We start from the raw sequence: 22,587 nt of genomic DNA, 5'->3' as shown, positions 1-22,587 counted from the left end.
GTTAAAGTTTCCTGCGTTGCTGTTTTACTGCTGCACCAAAGACTGCCCTGCATGTGTGTGTTCTGGTACACGTGTCAGTTTCCTGCCTGCGTGTTAATTACCTTGCTGCTGCAATAGACTGTGTAGTTTACTGACTCCATGTTTGGTTAACTGCACAAAGGACTCTTTTCCTGGGCAGCCCTGCCCAGACCTGTACCTGGACTTCCCAGTGTGTGTTTGGACTTTATTACAAGTGTGCCCCGTGCCTGCAGTGCCATCTGCCACGGACCGTGCCTGTTCCCTGCTTTGGACTGTGTTTTATGTGCTGTTCCCCCTGCCTCCATGGAAGCCTGCCTCATATGGGCCCAAGCCGCTGCGAGCAGCCAGGCGCCTGCCGGGGAAACCTCCAGCGAGCCTGGCTAGGCGCTCCCTGGTCAGTTCCCGCCTGGAGCCTCCCGCGGGCCGGTCCCCGAGCTTGCCCTCGCTACCGGGCAGCCTGCAATCCAGCCCCAGCTATGCCCAGCCGGCATCCATGTTCTCAGGCAGCCAGAAGACCCAGGGAAGAAGACTGCTTTGAGAAGCCATTTCGGCGAAGCGGGCACACCACGTCCGCAGCGAGAGTACCTCGCCCTGCTCTGCATATCTTAGGAGCCGCCCCGGAGAAGGAACTAAGTGCCGACCATCCCAAGCACTTAGAGAATGCATCTCAAAGAAACCTCCGCATTCCAGAGCTGATGACATCAGGACAAGCCCTGTCCGCTGGAACATCCTTTCAGCCCGCTTGGATTTCCCCCTCCCTCTTTTGTCCCCTCTTCCTGAGGTGTCACTTATCACGATCAGATTACCAAAGTGGCCCATCCAAGCCATTCAGTAACCCATTAGAACCTTTGTTTTAAACTGTGAGAACCACCAAGTACAGCACCAGCCCCAGGGTACGTTTTGGGGTATTTAAGCCGGTCTCCCAGACCGCATGGTGCTCAGGCCATTCCTATCCAGAACCCCTTGCTGTCCGTCTGTGGTCCCAGTGCTGGCATTGGGCCACCTCGCTGTTGTGTCTCTGCTTCGCTTCAGGATTGTGAGTATTCCCCACCATCGTTGGGAACCTGCTAATGCGAAAGTCTCTGCATTTCCTACTCTGTATTTCTTAGATCTTGTGTGTTCTCTTGTATGCTTGTGCAAGTTTAGGCTTATGCCACATTGTTAGTAAATACACGTGATTGAAACTATTTGTAGTCTGCCTCTTTGTCACTAGAGTGTCTGGAATCGGGACCTCCGTAAACATAGGTTAGATCTGCGCTATTTTTAGTTACAGACTGCTAAAGCTAATTTCCCCCATTAATCAGAGCAGTTCTGGTAACAAAAACAAAAGCCTGAGAGTATCTAAATTTCATTCCACCCCTCTTCTCCTATTCATTTTGCTAACTGCTACCAAAGCAAGCCAGAAAAAAACCCTCCAAAACTCCTTCTGCCATGTCATCAAGTTTAGAATATGTTGAATTGTTTGTTGTTCTCATGACTTTTAGTCTGGTCCTAGTATCATTTCGTTCATAGCAAATGATGGAACTTTGGAAGCTGGGGAGATGCCAGGGGGTGGGGTTTGATAGGTTTGATAGGTTCCAACTGTTGGCAGTGGTTCATTTTAATTTCTGTAATGTTTGCAGACATAGTGATGACCACAAAATATATTAATATAATAAATAAGCAGCTTCTAGGGAGAGTGGCCTACTCTAATCCTGCGGAGGCAAGGAAAGCAGAATTCACATTATAAATTCACATTATAAATTGTTGCCCCCTCGCTTCAGTATGCTCCGAATATTTATGGAGCATACTGAAGTGAGTAAAGTTTCCAAAATTTTTCCCTGCTTCGGGTAAACCCGAAGTGGGAAACCTGAATCAACCCTCTCCTGCACACCCCTAATTATTATAGCAATGAAATGGGAACTTTGACTTTCTCATTCAGTTTGAAGATCAACAGTCTATTTTAAGAGCAGTAGGATAATTAATGGAGTTGATATGATTTTGACCCTTTATGATTAATGTTCCAGAGTCAAAGCCAGGCTGAAACTAAATCAACTGTGATGCTAACAATGCCATACTAAGTCAAGTGACACCCTTCTAAGCCTATTGAAGTTAATGGGCTTTGATAGGGGTGACTGCTTTGGGTGATAGTGAGAAGAGACAAAACATACTGAAATACTATAACCCTGGGTAGTCAGTTTCAAGGAACAAATAATCCACAATTAATCAAACAAACAATCAGATTCTTTGGACTTCATTAATTCCTCTTTCAGCACATGGTATATGATTTGCTATCTTGCAAAATTTAACAGCTTAAATGTTATTCATGCCTTCTCTGATATGAGAGTTACTCAATTCCTATACTTAAGTTTACCTATATGTTTCTGGGATAACTGTCTCTGAAGTAACTGCAGGGGTCCACGCAAGCAAACTGTTATTTGAAGTAAAAGAGGCAATACAGTAATGAATATTGTTTAATTATAGTACCAACTATATCTCCATTCAATGAATTCCTGATAAAGACAACATACTGTTCAAGAATAACAGCCTCTATAAAATGTCCACTTCTCACAATCTTAGGTGTACAAAAGGAAACACATTCCATTTAGATCTCTGTAATTTATTTCAAGCCAGACATCTGACATTCAGTTTAATTCAAGACATTCAATTTAGTTGCCTTCCAAACACTGCCCTCTGCTGGACATCATTACCCCATCTAATGGGATTTACTGAATAGTTGAAGAATGGGAAACTAATGAAGGAAGTGAAGATTTTAAGAAAAGATAGAACTGATTATGAAAGTTTTGTGACATTCACCAAATTATTTTTTCATGTTTATACTACAAATAAAACACTGGATGGAAATCTGTGAGTATTAAATGAATTGCAGATATTAATATCATGAATACTCTGATTTCGGCATGGAAATCACATATAAAATATCTAACAGACTAGTAGTACAACCCTAATAACGTTTCCCTTGGAATAACCCCATTAATAGATCTGAGTAGGATTCTGAGCAGACCTTATTAGGATTGCTCTCTAAAGAAACGTTGTCATTCCAACTTGTAAACAAAGCTTCTACTCAAATAAAACCCAGAATATTAAAATTCCCTAGGAATACAAAGAAGACACAACATAAATGTATATACACATTTTCAGTCAACTACATTTGTTCTGACAGATTTCTTCATCGATCCAGCAAATCTTTCATCTCTATAAAGGATCAAATTAAATGAGAAACAAGCAGATCCCTGTTCAGATTCTCCATATGTATTAGGGTATTTTTATAAGACGGGATCTCACTTGGGGCCATGGCAGTAGTGCTGGATTAGGGGGGATTTCATCATTGCAAGTTCTCCCCTTCCCCAGCAGCTACTTGCCCCCTGGTAAAAACATAAGTACTTTTGTATGCTTTCCCCCTTGGAACAAACAGCAAGTACAGGAGAGAAGGACGTGATTTACACTGGAAAAATTGTGCAGGAATCAGACCCTCCTCACAGCTCTCACCAATGCAGCTGTAATCCAAATCAGAATAATTTAAAAACAACTTTTAATTAATACAAGAAATGTTTGATCCTGTCTTAACTAGACAGGCGATAAACTGCTAGAGGTCTCGATCATTCAGAGAGTCTAGTTAACAGCATTGTTTCTCCATGGATCTATCTCTAGGTTTTACACATATTGCATAATGAATATATAGCAAACATTCACATTGGCTCAAGATCCACCAGATACATAACCACTGTTCTGAGATTTTCTGAATTTCCCCCTCAAGATATGAAAGTCAAATCATGAAAACAGCTCTCAAGTATATTATTAGTCTTAGTAAAATATACACTGAGAATAAAGAAATCCATGATTAAAGAAATAATTCTTCCATCTACTTTTAATTTTTTTTACCGTTTTTAATCTAATATTGTAGATTCTGTGGATTGATATCACTGATACGTCAAATTATTTCCAGATTTATCCTTTGTTTACAGGACACATTTTTTCTGGTAATATATGTCCATCCATTTTAGAATTTATAGCAACACATAAAATATGACATAACAGTATGAAACATCGTAGGCATAAATCCTACCACCACTTGACCAGGTGTACTAGGTCAAGTACTAAGTAAAGCTTTTTTTAAAAAGTCTGAGATATTTCCAGTTATTATATCTCTGTCAGACCTCAAGTCAGTCCTCTAAGACAACTGGAGGAGGACTTTCCCTACATAAACTCTAAAAGACAGGAAGACCAAGTTTCTCTTTTAATTACTTGCAAAACAGAGAAAAATGTGAGATTTTCAAAGCTCAAGAGCATAGAAGTTGCTAGTTGGGAATTCTAAGTACCTCTTCCTGCAACATATCCTCTAAATAATTAAAGCTATAAACTTTCCAATTATTTTGGCAATCAGGTAAGCTCTCATGCTACACAGAAAGTCTTCCAAACGTAACTATCTTAATTTTGGAAGATATTTAGCAGTTTTGTCTGACAAATCAGCACATAAGCTCTCAGCCATCTCAAACCAAGATATATAGATGACAACTGCTCTATATTAACAAACAATATAGGCAACAAGGAAAAATAAACAGTATCTTGTAAAATGAGATCAAATCATTCTCAAACAAATTAAACAGCAAGGCATCCTTGCTTCAGCACAATTGTTTGTACGCCATAATTTCAACAAGTTTATCCCAATTGATCCTAAGGCTGCACATAGTTGTTTCTTTGAGCCCTTGAATATATTTGTTAATGTACTATAGTATAAAATATTAATTTCTTATTATTTTACCTTTCCTGAACACCTGTTTATTCCGCTGAAATGAACTATTCTTCCAACTTATTGTAGGTGCTCTTTTGAGTTACAGCTAACAAGCTAACTGTGTGGCAATCGTTAGGATCAAATTTACTGCCTTTTTTCAATATCAAAGCTATGATTTCTCCCATCTGGCAGGTATAGCTTAGGATTTCATGGCCACCATGGGAGCTATGCCAGTGTATCTTCGCTTCCATAAACGTGGCAGGTCATACGCTTGACTCAGTTTTCTGTGCTAGCAAATGCAGAATGGTTCAGGAATGGAAGAAAGCTCTAGGATGCATTTGTTATGGTTCAACATTGCCAAGTAGAGGTTTAGATTCACAAGAGTTCAAAATCTCCAGAAGAGCAGAAGACTAAATGAGATGTTCCACCACGAAGTTCATGTATCTGAATAGATTCTTGATATCCTATATAAAGTACTGGCCTTCTGTGGACACTTTGGTGAATCCACTTTTCACTTGTTGTCCAAGCAAATGTGGCAACTAGTAATCAGTTGACTCCAGTTGATATTCAGCTTTGTGAGAGAGGGGCCAATCTTTGGAAGCTTTGGGGACCACAACCTTGCTGAGCCTGTGGGTACTTCTGGAATTTTGGGAAAGGGTTGTGGGTACTACCAGAAAATGGCTGCCAACAGGATAATATCCATTACAAAATAGCTGCCAAGTGATAGGCCAACCAAAAAATGTTGGGATGTTCCACACCAGCCAAGCATCCTCCTACCACATGGGCAGCTGCTTCTGAATAAGCACTATTCATAGACACAAAGGTTATGCCTTTTGAGCTCTACTAAATCATATCCGGCTTGACACAAATAAAGAAAAACTGGGTTCTTGCTCTTTGCTTTGGTTTCAGATTTCAAAGAAAAGTGAGGGTTTGCTCCTTGTGTAACCATAAAAGGAGGTACCTTCCTCCACTGGAGCAAACCTTCCCCTACCAGAATAAGGCTCCTCACAGAGCTGAAAGGATTTACAAGATCCAGCCCATAATTGTGAGTACGTCTTATATGCATCATTGTTATTACTTTTCCTACCTGTGAAATTTCCCAGCGGGAAAGCATCAATGTATGGGCATAAATGTGAACAGTCACAAACAGCTTTAAAAGGGAATTGGGAACAGAATCATGGAGGGCTGGTGTATCAGTGGCTACTAACCACGGTAACTAAAAGGAACCTCCACATTCAGAGGCAGTAAAGCTCTAAATACCAATGGCCAGGGGGCAACATCAGGGGGAAAGCTTAGTCCTCTTTGCTCTGTGGTTGGCCAGTGTGGGAGACAGGTAGATGGGCTGATCCAGCGACCTCTAGAATGAAGTTCCAATCTGCTTTCCTTTGCGCAAAAGCAGAATCAACTACCCAGGTACCATCAAGTACAAATGATGGAAATGAGTCTACTGAGGCATCTCAAGTGATATATAACTGAAGGGGATTTGTAAAATCCACCATCAAAATATGTTCCAATTTTAATTCACCTCCAACTGCCAGCTTTTTCTGTCTTCTAGTCTAGTTGGTAAGCAATATATTAAATAATATTTGAAATTCTTTAAATAATTACAGCAGCACTAATGTGATAAAATTTGACTAAAACTAACCTGTTTCACTATAAAACCTCATTTATGGGCACTGGGAGCCTGCTGGCTTCCAGGCCCAATTCAAGGTGCTGAAACTTACCTAAATGTCCAATACAGTATACCTGAGGAAACATCTTCTATTCAAGGAGCCATTTGGTTTGATTTAAACTTATTTTATTTGGGTTGGATTTATATGGTTGCTTCATTTTATTTATTTGCTTCACTTATATCCTGCCTTTCTCCCCAATGGGGACCCAAAGCAGCCTACATCATTCTCCTCTCCTCTATTTTATCCTCACAACAACCCGGTGAGGTGGGTTAGGCTGAGAGGGTGTGACTGGCCCAAGGTCACCCAGCGAGCATCCATGGCAGAGCAGAGATTTGAACTTAGGACTCCCATATCCTAGTCCAACATTCTAAGCACTAAACCACTCTGGAATTATTGTAACTGCTGTTATTTTAATGTTGCCTTGAGTTTCCATTGGAGAAAAAAAGACAAATATAAATAAATCAGTATATTGATATTGATGTTAGTTTCCCCCCCTTCAGAGACAGGTTAGTTGCTTGGGGTAAAGGCTTGGATGTATAGTGTCTATATTAATTTTCATACGTTAATACAATCTTCATCTTTCTCATGAAACCAAAAGGGGGGTAAGGGTTGTCTGCAGTATATTCTGACACATGAGACTACAGCAGCATAAAGAATGGACAAATGGTTGCTATGGTAACTATTCTAGTGAAAGGAAAAGATTCTGTACCATTGCTCAGCAACTAGCAGATATGCTAACCTCAACACCTGATATTCCTCTAAAATATATATTTTTTAAAATCCTTGTTAATCAGCCTTATTTGAATACAGACATCATTAACTGACTGCTCTGTTCTGAAGCTGAAAGCAGCAGCAGGAACAAACACCCCCTGCTTCTGTTCTGGGCACATATTCAGGAGCCTCTAAGTATCCTAAGAACTCCCCTGCTGCTTTGCACAGCTCTATATACGTCCTTATTGGACTGTAAAACACAGGTTTTCAAATACCATTTTTCATTACTGATGTGCTTTCTGGTAGATCCTGCTGCGAGATAAAGTGGTATTGGAATGGCATTACTGACCATGAAATGACTGGGGGAATGGAAGCAATAGGCTTCTTCAACTAACCAACAGATGTGTATCTTCAAACCTATGTTCTACAGTTTACAGATAAGCATGGGAAAAAATAACGTATCTTACAACCTCTCTCTTGCACGTCCCACTTAAGTGACATATTTCTAGGCTTTAAAAATGACAGGATCTGATTTTTGATTTAAAAAGTGACAAAACATATAGGTAGACCTGCTATCAGGTTTCAAGGAAACCAAATAAAACCCACATTAAAAAGATGACCTCAAAAATGGCTTCTTGGTATAATCTAATTCTAAATGGCGCCACAGAAGTGTAAGCCCTCTGGATGCACGGAGGCTTGCTTCTGGTCAACCTCCATGTGGGAGAGTGGGGGTTGGAAGTTTAGCTTCACCTCAGCCCCCACTAGCTCCCTGGGGGATTAGCCTCAGGTACACACCCACCTGCTCGCTTGTGGGCTCACTGGTGGACCTGCTTGCCTGCTTGTTCGCCTGCTTGCTCTCTTTGGCTCACTCTGTCTCCCCGTTGGCTCTCTCCCCTCTTTTCCTCCCCAGCCAGCTTCCAGAGCCCTCCTTTTATCCCCACCCCAAGGACCTGGACCAATCCAACAGCCAGATGCTGTATGGCAGCTGGTTGGGAGAAAAGCCTGGGTGGTGGCCTGCCTCTCTTTGGCCTGACGCCCCCAGCGCCAACATGGGAGCCAGGTCACACCCTGCTTTATTGGACTAGGTCAGTGTTTCCCCAGGGTTAGGGCCTCTTGGCATAGGGGGAGCCTACAGTCCCTTAGTTGATAAGGCAAGGCCTCCTGGGGCTGTTGCCTTCGTCCCACCATCAGGGTTGACTGCAACACAGCTGTGAGTAGGCTGAGGGTTGGGGGAGCGTGGGGAATGCCCGGCCAGGTGTAGATGCAGCTGTGCTTGGGCTGCACTGAAATGGAACCCTTGAGCAAAGCAGGAGCTGCCTGTCTGGGCTGAGGGGAGGCTGCACATCATGATGGCTGGCATGCTGGACACTTGGGCAGTATGGGAGCCACTCGCCAGTGAGGCCCATGTCCCCTGGCAGCAAGGGGGCAGCACAGCCTGGTTGGGTGCAACCAGTCCACCTCTATCATGGGGGAGTTGCATGCTCAGCCCCCAATCTGGAGCTGCCGAGGTGAGGGCTGGCCTTGCAGGGCTGGTGATAGCAGCCATGCCCCACAGTTGTTGGAACTGCTGGTGAGTCCCCCCCCCCTCCTAAGGCTGTGAGAGGGTGGCGGTATCTCTTCTGGGGGGGGGGCTACTGCTAAGTCTGGGACACCAGTGCCTGGCGTTCCTAGACACACACACACCTTCCATAGGTTATCACAGGTGGGGTTGCCTCTTTGTGGACCCAGTGTATGTAGTTAGCATTGACATGCAGTTTCCCTGGCCAATGGCTCATCGAGAAACTAAAAGGCAAAAGAGAGATACCTCCTGAGTACTCTGGGATTGTGGCCTTTCATTCGCTGCATCCTTAACTATGGAGCATGGTCGGTCAGCAGCTCGAAGTGGTTATTGGCTAGGTAGTATTCTAATGCCTTGATGGCCCATTTCACTGCCAGCACCTCTTACTCCATCATAGCGTAGCTGTACTTGGCTGGGTGTAGTTTGCCGCTGAGGAATAGGACCAGGTACTCTTGCCCACTGACTTCCTGAGACATAAAGGTGCCTAGCCCTCATTTGGAGGCATCGGTTTGCAGCCTGAAGGGGCTGTCAAAGTCTGGATTCTGTAGGACCAGTGTGTAGGACAGGGCTGTTTTGAGGGTCCAGAAGGCTTGGAGGCATGCCAGTGTCCGGTCAATTACATTCAGTTGCCCCTTCCGAAGGGAGCTGGTGAGAGGGCTGACAATGGTGGCAACATGGGGGATGAACCATCTATAGTATAGTATCCCACCAGCCCCAGGAAGCAGCAGACTTGCTTCTTTGTGACTTCTTTACTTGAGCATGGTGACCTTCTCAGATAGTGGCATTAAATGCCCTTTCCTCACAAGGAAGCCTAGGTACTTCAAGTACTGAAAGCTGACCTTGCTCTTCCCTGGGTTGACCTTTAGGTTTGCATGGCTTAGGGCCCGGAGGACCTCCTGAAGGTGTTGCATGTGGGTTTCCCAGACCAGACTGAAAATGATGATATTGTTGATAGGGACATGTGCAAACCCTTGGCATTGGGCAAGTACTATATCGACCAGCCTTTGGAAAGTCACCATGGCCCCATGCAGCCCAAAGAGAATCACTTTAATCTGGAAGAACCCTTGGTCAGGTCGACGGCAGAGAGGTATCATGCCACCCCAAGTTAGTTGATGAACATGGGGCATGTGGTCGGCATCAAATTGTGTGACCTAGTTCACCTCACAGAAGTTGACACAAAATTGAACGGTCTCGTCAGGTTTTGGCACCAGGTCAATAAGGCTCTGCCAGGCGCTGAAGAAAGGTTCAGTGACACCAAGCTGCTTCATATCTTCTATCTCGCAGGCTACCATCTCTTCGCGGGAAGAGGTCACCACACTGCTCGGGTGATCCACCCTGGTGGGGTGCGGATGGTGTTGGCAAGGACCCACGTCCTTCTAGGTCGCTGAGAGAAGATGCCGGGGACCTGACACATCACTGCATGAACCTGGGTTATCTGCTGGGGAAGAGAATTCGTGGTCCAACATGGGGCCTGCCTACCTCTTGGGGTCCAGGGGAGCTGGGGGTCCAGGTAGACAAGTCTGTGGGATCCTCCACCAGGTGGCAAGAGGGGTTTGGATGCTTGTGCCACTCTTTTCCGATGATGATGAGAGGGGCCACACTGGACCTCCTAGGAGAGAGGGCCTCAACATCCAGGTGACTGGAAAGGACCCTTGCCAGGGGTCCTGCCCCCCACCCCTTTGGTGCCTAGCACTTTCTGGCTCACCAGGTATGGGTCCCCTGATTGTAGTACACTTTTTGGTATGCCTGGGCGTCCTGGAGGTATTGTTTGGCCAGCTGGATTTACTCAGGAGCCATCAAGCTGGGGTTGTCCCCGCTGGTAGCCCACTGTCCCTAGACCCCATAGAGGATGCCACAGGGCTTCTGCTCATCCAACAACTCGAATAAGGCAAATTCAGTGAACGGGGGGGGGGTGTCTCCTGTCATGTGAACAGCAGTGGGTCCACAAAAATGTCCCACCGGGAAGGTTTCTTATGGACCAATTTCTGTAACATCGTCTTCACCATCTGGCTTAACCTCTCCACAAGGCTGTCAGTCTGGGGTGGTAAATAGCATTTAAGATCTGGCAGATGCCCAGAGTTTGACACAGCTGTCTTATGACAGAGGCCATGAACAGGATCCCACAGTCTGTCAGCAGCTACTGTGGGAGATCCACTTTGGTGGAGGCCGTGTTCCTGGGCGGTGAGAGGGCAACATGGTCTGGTTGGGTGCAGCTGGCTTACCTCCACTGTGGGGGAGTTGCTTGCCCAGTCTCTGACCTGGAGCCACCAAGGTAAGGTCTGGCCTTGCAGGGCTGGTGAGGGTAGCTTTGCCGTGTGACTGTTGGAGCCACTGGTGAGTCCCCTCCCCAGGCCTGTAGGAAGGCAGCAGCATCTCCTGTGGGGGGGGGGGGCTGCTGCCAAGTCTGGGGCGCTGGTGCCTAGTGTTACTGGACAAGAGGATATGATTGATAGATCCACAAAATTATATACAGGAGCAGGGCATTTCTGTACAAACCTGAAGCAAGTTCCAGGACTACAAAAATATCTGAAATCTTCTTTCTCTCTCTCTTTTTCTCAGTGAAATAATGCCCCCCAATAGAAACAAAAACAATGCTTTGTGTGCTTCCAGTGGCCATTTTGGAAGTTGCTAGGCAACCACAACATTGCTGAACCTTCGTAGCTTGGGTTTCAGTATAGCAAAGTGATGGGGCATGGGCAGAGGTAGTCTTGGAGGCCAAAACAGCCCTGGAAAAAATCCACACACAGCCTTCTCTGCTATGTCAGCTGATGGAGGAGGAAAGGCCTGGAACAGACCTTGTGGTAACCACTGGAGAATCATTGCAAAAGAAGACTCACTGCCCAAACAACTAAACCTAGTAGTGGCAGTCACCATAGAAATAGCTAGACTTTTTCCCAGGGACAAGCAGCCAGGAGCAGGGAAGGAGGGAAAGAAGGGGTTGCTAAAGATAGCTTAGATGGTGGGTGGAAGCTGGAAAAGGGGAGAGGATATGGGGCTATCAGGGAAGGGAAAAATAAAACAGTAGGGAAGGGCAATACAGGGGAAAATGAGATGCCCCCCAAGTCCCTGTAAGTCAAACATTATTGAAACATCCCCTCAGTCCTGTACAGTGCATGGGTATTATCTCCCTGTTAGCTTAGCTGGATCTTTGCATGCAGAAGGCACCACAGCTGTGTCTCCTCCTACCAGTGCACCATTCCAGTTGCTCATAGCACTGTGTCAAGACCACATAGTTAGCCTTAGTCCATGTGACAGCAGCCTCGGTTCAGGGATGATCATCTTTTTCTGCTGGGTTCACCCTCATCCATGAAGGTTTCTAGGGTGTGGTTTCTCAGAACCAGGACAACTACACAGCTGCTTATTCTTGTTGCATGAATTATTTACTCTTGTACTTATAAAACTGTTGAAACAATGTCCATTAAACCACTGCTATATTTGCAAGAATGCTGGTAGCCAAAACTCTTCCCAAGACACCCATTTTCCAAATGGTTTGGCAAAACTATATCCTTCAGTTAAGAAAATGGATACGGTAGATAACAAATCCAGCAGCACCTCTGTTAACAGCCTAACACAGTCAAGTTTGCTGCAGCAGTGAAGACACACTAGATAAAGGAAAAGGTGGTCAGACAGTTCTATCTCTATTTGTGGTCTCTCTCTCTCTCTCACTTAGCGAGACTTTTGATACTAACTTGGTATGCCTTACCAAAGCCTGGCTAGATTAGATGGGAGGAGTACAGGTTTTTAAGACCTGCCTCCAAGTCACTGGTGTCACACCAGATCAGGTTCAGTGGAAAGGAATTACCATAGTGTATTGGGCTTCACTTCCCTTCTAGCAGTCAGATCTCCAGTTTCACATTTATGTTGGGAACTAGGGATGTGCAATCTGGGTTTGAAATTCGGCAAAAATACTGAATTTTACTCAATTCTCTAAAATCCAGTATTGCCAAATTCAACCCAGTATTATCGAATTGATTCGGTTAAATCTAATAAACTTCGGGAGCCATGGCAGCGTACGTTTTCTTGCTGTTCCTTTGCTAAGAAACAGCAAGAAACAGTGTTTTGCAAAGTTCACACCTTTTTTTTACCCAATGGGAAGGGGGAGAAGGAAGTTTGAGTGAGTCAAGGCAAAAGGGGGAAAGGCAAGGGTGACTTAAAGAGAGGAGGAGGAGAGTGTGAGCCAATCCTTGCAGCAGCTCTCCTTCTCTGGGCCAATAGGATACTCAAGAAGGAAAGTGCCTTTTTTGAAGTGCTGTAAAGAGTTTAATAGAAAATGGAGTGGCTGGGGGCACTTTATTTGGGGGGGGCATAAAGTGCCCCCCCAAGTCTAATCTTCATGAAACTTTGGAGGTCTTGAGAGGACAGGTAGGAGTGGGTCCCCTCTAAATTCGTTGGATTTTGCATGACTCCAGACTCCTAGAAAGCCCTCCTCATTTTTCCCTTAAGGAATAATGGAAGTTGGAGGTCGCTTGGGGCACCTTCTTGGGGGGGCATAAAATGCCCCCCTGAAGTCTTCATGAAACTTGGGGGTAGCTAGAGGACAGGTAGGAGTAGGTACTCTGCAAATTTGGTAAAATTTGGCCTTAAAATGACACCCGGGGCTCCCGGAAAGCCCCCGAATCATGTTTTCCATTGCAAACAATGGACGAATTTTACCAAATTTGCTTTAGATAGCCAAGCCGAACTCGGGAATGAATTCAGCATTCGAGGAATGCCAATTTTTTTTTCCAGGTTCGGCTTTACCAAGCTGAGTCAGCTGATTTTTTTTTTTTTGTATACCTCTATTGGGGATTCCAGAGAGTTTGGTCTTCAAACCCTAACCCTATTTTGCTGCCTATGGTCAGGTTACATGAGCTGCTGGAACTGGGTTCAGACTTGGTGTTGAGGTCCCTGAGGTCATTAGTTCTTAGAGGCTAACATATCTGCTACAGCTCATTTAACAGGTGAGGATTGGGACTTCCTGGTCACCATGACAATTTATCTCAAAACCTCTAAGACCCTACAAATATGGCCAGCCATACTCTCAGATGGATTCTCTATACTAACTCAAAATTATATGATTGAATGGTGAAGGAAGTTTCTACTGTTCCTTTGTCATATACTAGCCATTACTCCATGACATTTTGACTCATAAACAGTTATTCAGCATCTTTTTAACTTGAAAAAACTAGTCAGGGGAGGGGGGATTGATTGTATTTGCCAGAAGGCTTAACCAATCAGTGCTGTGCTCAACGTTATGGGCTGCAAATAGGAAAAAATGTTTTTTTCTGAGCTTGATACTGAGGTTGTACATTGAACAAAAATGGAAGGAATACTATTCTGCAGTAGATTTACTGCTAAAATTATATACATCTGTTTGCCCCCTTAATTTATTCTTCATTATTTCCTGTTGTTAGAGGAGAAAACAAGCCAGGAAATAGAGAGTCTCATGATAGGGAAAAGGAAAGGTATGCTACCACATAATTAACTAACGAATTTCTGTCTAAAGTAAGAATTTTTCAGTAGCAGGGTCTTAAACACAGAAGTGAATAGATTAGATTGGAATGAAATGAATACAAAGGTTTAGAGTATTATGTTCTCTTTTGTAACAGTTCAAAGAACAAATGGTTTGAAATGTCACAGTTTTTGCTATCATTTGAGAAAATAAAACCTCTATTTTGCTGCCAATTGAATAATTATTTATAATGTGCCTATATTAAGCTTTAATTGTAACTTACAGCTACAGAATATTTATTTCTATCGCCAATACCTTCTCACCATATTTAGCAACCCACCATCTTGCTCATGATGGTCCCACAATTTGGGCAATACTATTGCCAGAAAAAAGCTATTTTTATTGACTATGTACTATCTACATAAACTCACATAGGATTCTGGGAGATAACAATTTTTTTTGAAGTCCAGTTCCAAGTATTATCACGACAACTTACCTTTGAACACTTTTTTAACACTTCTTCTTTGAAGTGTAGAAACTTTTCCTGTATCACAGGTTGGTTGAGTGCAAATGACAGAAAGTGCGTGAAAGGTTGTTTCCTGCGAAAGCTCTCAACAAGAACATCAATCCGTGTTCGAGCTGAAATCACACCATTCCGGTGTTGTCCTATAATCACTGAAAAACAAACAAATTTAGCACAGCTATCTAAACTCAGGATAGGATTTATGACAACTTCCCACGGGTGCCCATGAAGTATTCAGAATAGGGGTTGATTTTCCACTCTACCTATGCACTGATTTCTAACAAGGTAGCAGCTTCTTCTACAGAATATTAGATAAATTTCACCATTTCAAGTGTAAAATGAGTTTCATAGGAAAGAATAATTATTTCTAAGAAGAAACAAGAGCTACTGGATCTCCCTTCCACCAATTCACAGATTTGGGGGCAAAAAGTACATATCTATCCTATTCCTCTAGAGTGAACTCTTCCAGCTCATTCTTTTGCTTCAACTTCATAAAGAGCAACTAAGGCAAAATGATCTGATGCTTGAATTCCACTATTTTTACATTGCACATGACTTTAGTATTTGATTTTTACCAAGGATATAGCAGGTATATAATGTCCTCAAACACGCTGGCTGGCATTAAAGGAAAGAAATGGCACTGGCCAACAGAAATCCTGCTTCTAATATGAGAAGGTTCAGTTGTTCATTAATATTAATGTACTGCTAAATGTCAATTTTGAAATTCTTTTACTACCCCCCGTTCATACATTTAGAGAGCAATCCTAAGAGGTCTAATCCTACTCTGGCTTATTCAGTGGGGCTCACTCCCAGAAAAGATTTCTTAAGATTGCCCTGTTAATTGTGTGTGTGTGTACATGCCATCAAGTTGCAATCAACTTACGGCGAGCCTATCAAAGGGCTCTTGAGGCAAGTGAGAAGCAGAGGTGGCTTGCCAGTGTCTTCCTCTGCAGAGCCTTCCTTGGTAGTCTCCCATCCAAGCACTGACCCTGCTTAGCTTCCAAGACCTGATGAGATTGGGCTATACCACGGCGCCTTCCCTCCCTCCCTGTTAATTACCCTGATGCATATCGGTATCTACTGGTACTTTATCTGGTGGATAATCTGGTGATTACTGAACATATTTAACTATTTTACGTATTTTCTTTCTCCCATCACCCATACTATAATAGATATGACTAATTTTATTTTCTCTGTATATTTGTGTAGTTTTGATTTAGTTCTATTATTTTCTAGTTTGCCTCTTATTTTATCTATATAAAATCATTGTTCTAATTATATACGTTTTGTGCATTTTGTCTGTATAATGTTACTGCTGTTTTAATTACACATTTTTGTGCATTGTTATGGATGGCAACATATGCATTTTTAAATAACTGAATTTAATTAAATAATGATGAAGAGGGGAAGCGTAACTGGATAGCAAATATTCAGTCATATCTGGATAACAAATTTGTTTATTTTTTTAAACACATCATGCAAGCTCTTGGTACCAAATCTGTACCACTGTGCAAAGCACATCAAAAACAACAACCCTCTCAACAAAAGGAAGTGGATGAGAATGACAGTCCTGACATTAGTTCCATGGAATCTTTGGCTAGGTGCTTTTGGGCACTGCTGGAGTGGATGTGGAGAAATTTAACCTTTTCCACTTTGGATGGATTTCAAGTGTACTCAGAGGAAAGGAGAGATAAAGGGCATGGTGCCAATGACTCGTCAGTTTCTGTCAGTTCTCTTTAAGTAATATGCATCTCATGAAAATATACTGTATAAATGTTCTTCTATCTTCAGCATTTAAGTGCAAGGAAAACATCAAAATGCAACAGAGCAGTAGTTGCCTGGAGCTGTAGGAAGGCAAGTATAGAATACAGGATTGCACTTACCTGTAACTATTGTTCATTTACGTCTTCATGCAGGCAAACACTGAGACAACACTTGCGCAGGCCAGCTGCTTGGAACAGGATTTTCCTAGCTTTTAAGATAAAACGGTCATGTGGTTTAGAGAGGTCACCCCCTTTTCCCCTCAGTTCTCCTCTGCCACCGCAAACCCAACAGCATACTGCAGAGAGCTTGCAGTGGGGCAAGAGGGAGGGAATGTGTGCTTGCATGAAGACCTAGGTGAACAACAGTTACAGGTAAGTGCAATCTTGTTTTCATCTACGGTCTTCAGTGCAGTCCCACATTAGGAGAATAGCAAACTACTCACCAAGGAGGTGGGGTAATGCTCCCAAATAAACAAAGATTGGCAAACAAAAAATGCAGAGTTCTTCTAAAAGGACTGAGTTCTGTCCATATAAAATAAAATAGCTCTTTTCACATCCAACATGTATAGCATACATTCTTGAGAAGTCGTTGAGTTGGGAAAAAACATCAGGAGGGTTATGCTCTGAAACACAAGCAATCCAGACACTACCTTGGGTAAGAACTACAAACTAGTATGCATCACCACTTTGTCAGGATATACCTGTAGGAAGAGAGGATGCATCCTCAATGCTTGGAATTCACTAACGCTCCTGGCCGATGCAATAGCTAGCAAGGCCACCTGAGAGGAAAGGAGAGGTAAAGGGCATGGTGCCAATGACTTGAATGGTTTTAACATCAGTCTGGCTAAGTACCACAGGGACCCTCAGTGGGTGCAAATTATATATAATCCTTTCAAAAACAACTTTGACAAGTAGTGGGAAATATTGTTTTCCCAACTATACCAGTATGGAAAGCAGAAATGGCAGCAAATTGTATTTTAATAGAAGAAGCCAAACCTGAGGTTCGCAGGGATATTATAAAATCAAAGACATTAGATAAAGAACAAGTATCAGGGGCTATTCCTCTAGCATCAGTCCAAAGCACAAATCTGTTCCACTTAAGGGTATAAGATCTTCTAGTAGAGGGTCTGTGAGCATTAGTAAGACATTTGGCACTTCCTCAGAAAAATGCAACCCTTGTGTTTGAGGAACCACACTGTCAGGTGCAGTCTGCCTACATTATGTCACGCAGTCTGACTGAAATGGAGTAAGTCTGGTATCAATGGTAAGTGAATATAATTCCCCTTGGCCAGGCGCTTAAGAATGTGGAACCAGGGTTGCCATGGCCAGACTGGAACTGTGAAGATGCACGTGGTTCGGTCCCTCTGGATTTTGCATACTACTCTGTGTATCATTGGGATGGGTAGGAAAGCACAGAGCAGCATTCCCATCCACGGAATCTGAAAGGCATCTCCTAACGAAGCCCTGCCACTTCCTCCCCTTTAGCAGAAGTAGGAGGCCTTGTCTTGCATTGCAAAAAGGTCAAATTCCAGGAAATCCCATTGCTGAAAAATTTGATGGTTGTACTTGTCTGCAATGACCCACTCATGGTGGGAACTGTCCAACCTGCCAAGCCAGTCCACCCTGGAATTGTGGGATCCTGCAAAATGCAGGCGTGCACAGGAGTACCATGAGTTATAGCCCACGCCCACAGGCAGATAGCCTTTGCACAGAGCGTCTTGGAAGCTGTGGCACCTTGCTTGTTTACATAAAATACAGATGTTGTGTTGTTTGTCAAGACCTGGACTATTTTGTGGGATACCATATCTGCAAGAGAGTTAAATGCATAATAAACTGCTTGCAATTTGAGTAAATAGTATGGCATGCCTTCTCATCTTCTGACCAAATATCATTGACAAAAACAGCATCACAGTGAGCCCTGTACCCTTCCAGGGAAGCATCTGTAGTAAGGGTCGCTTCATGACTGGGTATACCAAAAGCAACTCCTCGAGAGAGATTACTCAGTTCCAACCATCATAACAAGGATAGCAATACCCACCTTGGAATTGAGAATTTGGTCTAGGAGGACTGGCACTTAGGGTTAAAACATCTAAGAAGCCAAAGCTGCAAAGTTCTCATCTTAAGAAGAGTAAAGGGAACTACCATCATGGTGGAGGCCATGAGCCCTAACTAACTTGAATAGATTGCACAGACTACAATCTATTTGCTAAAAAGTGCTGCACCAAAGTTGTCAGCTGGATAATTTTATCATTAAGTAAGAAAGCTCTATTGGCTCTAGTATCTAAGATTGCTCCCACAAATTGTATGGTACAGATCATGGTCAAGTTAGACTTTTTTGCATTTACCACCAACCCTAGAGTCTCACACGAGCACAATATAAGGGTAATATGCTCCCTTAAAATCTCTGGGGACTGAGCAGTGATTAGCCAGTCATCAAGATAGGGGTAAGTAGAGCAACCCAATTGCCTCAGGGGAGCAACCACTACTGCAACGCATTTTGTGAAAACTCATGATGTTGTAGCTAAACCAAATGTAAGGCAGTATACTGGAACACTACACTGTGAAAAACAAAACAGCAGTAACTTCGATGGTCCCGCCATCTGTACAGAAAAATGAAAGCAAGTGTCCTCTAAATCAAGGACCACAAACAAGGCATCCTGAGAAACCATATTTATGACACAAGGGAGCGTGACCATCCTCAATTTCGCAATTCTCAGGTAGTCATTAAGGGCACCTTAAATACAAAATGGGCCTTTTTTCTCCATCCTTCTTGTCCATCAGGAAGAAGCGAGAGAATAACCCAAAAGGGTTGTCAGACCCCGATACTTCTCGGAAGGCCTCTTTTGCTAACGAAGACTGAATTTCCTCCTGCAACTGTGGAAGTGTATTATTATGAGCTTGACAAGGTAAATAAGTAGGAGGCAGTGCATGAAACTCTAACCTATAGCCAACTTTAATAAGTGAAATAACGCAAGTATCTGTAGAAATATTTTGCCATGCATGAATGAACTGTGACAGTCTGTCCTTCAAGTCTGTATGGAGGTCTAGTCAGAATCGACCCTTTTGATCCTGGATCAATTGACCCTTTTGACCCTTAGAAGACTGACTCGGATGAATTGGCTTGGGCCATCCTGATGACTTTCTTTTTGACTTGGACTGGCCAGAAAAGGAGCTCCATATGGATACTGTGGCTGATATGGGTGGCATCTGTAGGCCCTGTAATCTTGTCAGGGCTGATAATCAGCAGGTTGTCTGTAAGTCAAGACACGTGGAGACTGTGACAGAATTCCTTAAGATTTGGTGATCTGCCAATCCTTTTTTGAAAGATATTCACCTGTCTTCTCTGAGAACAATGAAGTGCCCCCAAAGGGCATATCCTCTATTTTATTTTGAGTCTCCAATGGGAGCAACATGGAGCACAACCATTCATGTCTGCATAAGACCACAGAGCTATTGAAGCCCCTGGCAAAGATATCCAAGACATGTCTACTCACACAAATCTGTTGCTTTCAGAGGATTACTGCCTCATCCTGAATCAGTTTAGCTAGAGGCTCCTTGTCCTCTGGTAGGGCATCCATATAGGAAGATGTCTTTTGCCAGAGGAAAATTTGATACCCGTTCATCATAATGGTGAAGAAGTTAACCACTCTGATATTAAGGGTAGATGTAGAATACATTTTCCTTCATACATGGTTCAATTTCTTTCCCTCCCTATCCACAGAAGTGGAGAGACTACCCTGCTGATGTTTGGCCTGCAATTCCTCTGCAATAAGAGATGAAGCTGGAGGATGAATAAACAAATAAGGGCACTGATCTTGCTTCACATTTTAAAGCACTTCCACCTTGTTGGTGGTTGCTGGAATAGACACAGGCTTTTGACACAGATTCTCTGTAATTTCCACAAATCCGTCAATCATAAGGAAAGCTACTATGTCAGGAGTATCAGAATATATATGCTGTAGAATACTGTCCTTTGGTTTATGTTGTGAAGCAGAGAGACATCTATGTCGAGTGACTTTCCCATGCGGAGCATTTGTTCAGCATAAAATTTATAATTAATGTTTGGAGAGTTCCACTCAGGGTCACTCACAGCCTCCTCAGGAGATCAGAAGTAAAGCTTGGACTAAAGCTTCACATCCAATTTCTACTTGGATCTGTGTCCTGAAGCACTAGGACGAGGAGGGAGGGATCCAACTTGGATCTGGGGACCTGCATTTCTTCCTTAGTTCTGACAGAGTTGGAGTCAAAGCTGAATATGAATAAGGTAAAACTCACCCCAATTGTGAGAATAGTTAGGTGGTAGGTAGTGGGGATAGCACAGAGCCAGGTGGCATGGGCGCTGTGACTGCCTGAAACAGCATAAGTGAGATTCCCAGGGACAGAGAGCTTCCACTTATACTTCTTCCCACAATTCTGGGGAAGCAGAGCTCGATCTCCTACTCACAGTAGGAGACAGTGGCATCTCCACCATTGGATCCAGAAGTCAAGTCGGATCTAAACAATCAGTTTGACAAAAAGCCTTATGTCAAGGCTTGTCCACATGTTTCGACTTGATGTAGGGTCAGTTGAACTCTTTCTGGGAACACCTGGTGCCAGAGATCTGGAGGCCCCATTCTGAGACCTGGGAGGAGCATCTTCTGGAGTTATAATGCTGGCAGCTGACCAAGCTGAAGCCAAGGTCTCTCAGGACTGAGAATGCAGTTTGCATCAGCTCTGAGGAGAGGCCATCAGATCTGATGGTGCTACAGCTGACATCGGATCCAAGGTGGGTATTGACTTTGGAGAGGGTTCGGTTGTCAGCGGATTCAAGCACTCTGCTAGGTTAGATTTTTTTTTTACTGCTGAGCTTGCGGTGCTAGATATGGCTTTCTCCCAAAGCATAGCTTTTAACCAGGAAGCCCAATCTCCTCTTGCCTCTGGTGTAAAAACGTGGCAATACTTGCACAAGTTGACTATACAGCCCTCTCCCAAGCATGCAAAGTATAAAGAATGGCCATCAGTCTTGGCCACCTTAGTTCCACACTCCTCACATTTTTTGAACAAGGACTTGTCTGGCATAATACCAAGCAAAGACTTATTTATCCGGCAAAGTTGAAGCTTACAAAGGCAACATGACCCACTAACCTCACAGTAGATCAGACAAACTGCAGTGAAAAGAAGAAAACTTTAAACACTAACCAGAACTATAACTATAAACTTGTCTGGAGTCAGCCTTGTGGCTCAACCCAGACCTTGCCTGGCCCAAACCCAACAGACCTGATACGCACCTGAGGCCCCAGGCAAGCACCAACAGCAGCAAGGATGACAGCGGGAGCACCAAGGACAACCGGGATGATGAAGGCTCCCCCTGAGGTTGAGGAAGATCCAGGCTGCCCAGGCAGCAGAAGCCACTGGGAATGCAGGCGCAGCCTGAGGAGACAACTGATGGCACTAGACACAGCCCAAGGAACCAGTTGGAGACACCGCGGACCATCAGCGACCAGAAGCTGGGGACAAGAGGAGTCGCTCTGCCCAAGGCCCAGCCATCCGTCACAGCAACACCAAGCCCCTGGCAGCCAACGACTGACACGACCCAGATGGCTGCCACAGCAGAGCTAGAACCCCAGATGGAGTGGGGGCGGGCCAGCAGATCGGGAGCCCATCAGCTTAGGGCTGATCCGCAGGAACCTTCAGCCCTGGCCCCCATAGGGCACATGCCTGGGAACAGAACGGGGAACCGGGGAACCAGGCAACCAGAAGGGGGTGGGGTGGAGCAAGAGGGTGTGGCCACACCTGGCCCAGGTGCTACAGTTTTCACTGGGGATGGAAAGGTGGGAAATGGGATGGGGCTGGTCTCAGGAGGGAGGGGATAAAAGGGGGGGGGTCCAGAACCAGTTCAAGGAGGAAGAGAGAGTTCTGTACCTGACGCTAAGGGCAGCCTCTTGGGCGGAGCTAGGGTACTCAGGGGAACACCACTTCAACTCTGCTTGCACCGTTATGAGGTCTACAGGCAGCAGCCCCCAAGCAGCGGTGCAGCCTGTTAAGAAGGAGCTGAGCAGGCAGCTCCAGCTAGGCAGAGGGGACTTTTGTGCCAGGGTCGTGTACGACACCATCACAGATGCACAGTACTCTGGAGAGCCAAGGAGCCTCGCAACAAACTACAACTTTAACTACTAGCAACTAACTAGCAACTAACACC

General features: G+C 44.1%; 1 protein-coding gene across 2 annotated transcripts in view; it reads right to left on the bottom strand.

Annotated features, from left to right (window-relative positions):
- Positions 1-22,587, bottom strand: part of ASCC1 (activating signal cointegrator 1 complex subunit 1) — a 91,869-nt gene that overhangs the window by 52,812 nt on the left and 16,470 nt on the right. For both annotated transcript variants that reach the window (XM_054982932.1, XM_054982933.1), the window contains one exon: positions 14,620-14,798. In XM_054982932.1, the coding sequence (XP_054838907.1) occupies positions 14,620-14,798 (179 nt within the window). The remainder of the gene's footprint in view (positions 1-14,619; positions 14,799-22,587) is intronic.

Source organism: Eublepharis macularius, chromosome 6 (assembly GCF_028583425.1).
Source record: "Eublepharis macularius isolate TG4126 chromosome 6, MPM_Emac_v1.0, whole genome shotgun sequence".
In the NCBI taxonomy this organism is placed as follows: Eukaryota; Metazoa; Chordata; class Lepidosauria; order Squamata; family Eublepharidae; genus Eublepharis; species Eublepharis macularius.
Note: the sequence above shows the minus strand (reverse complement) of the source record. Positions and strands in the feature narration are given on the sequence as shown.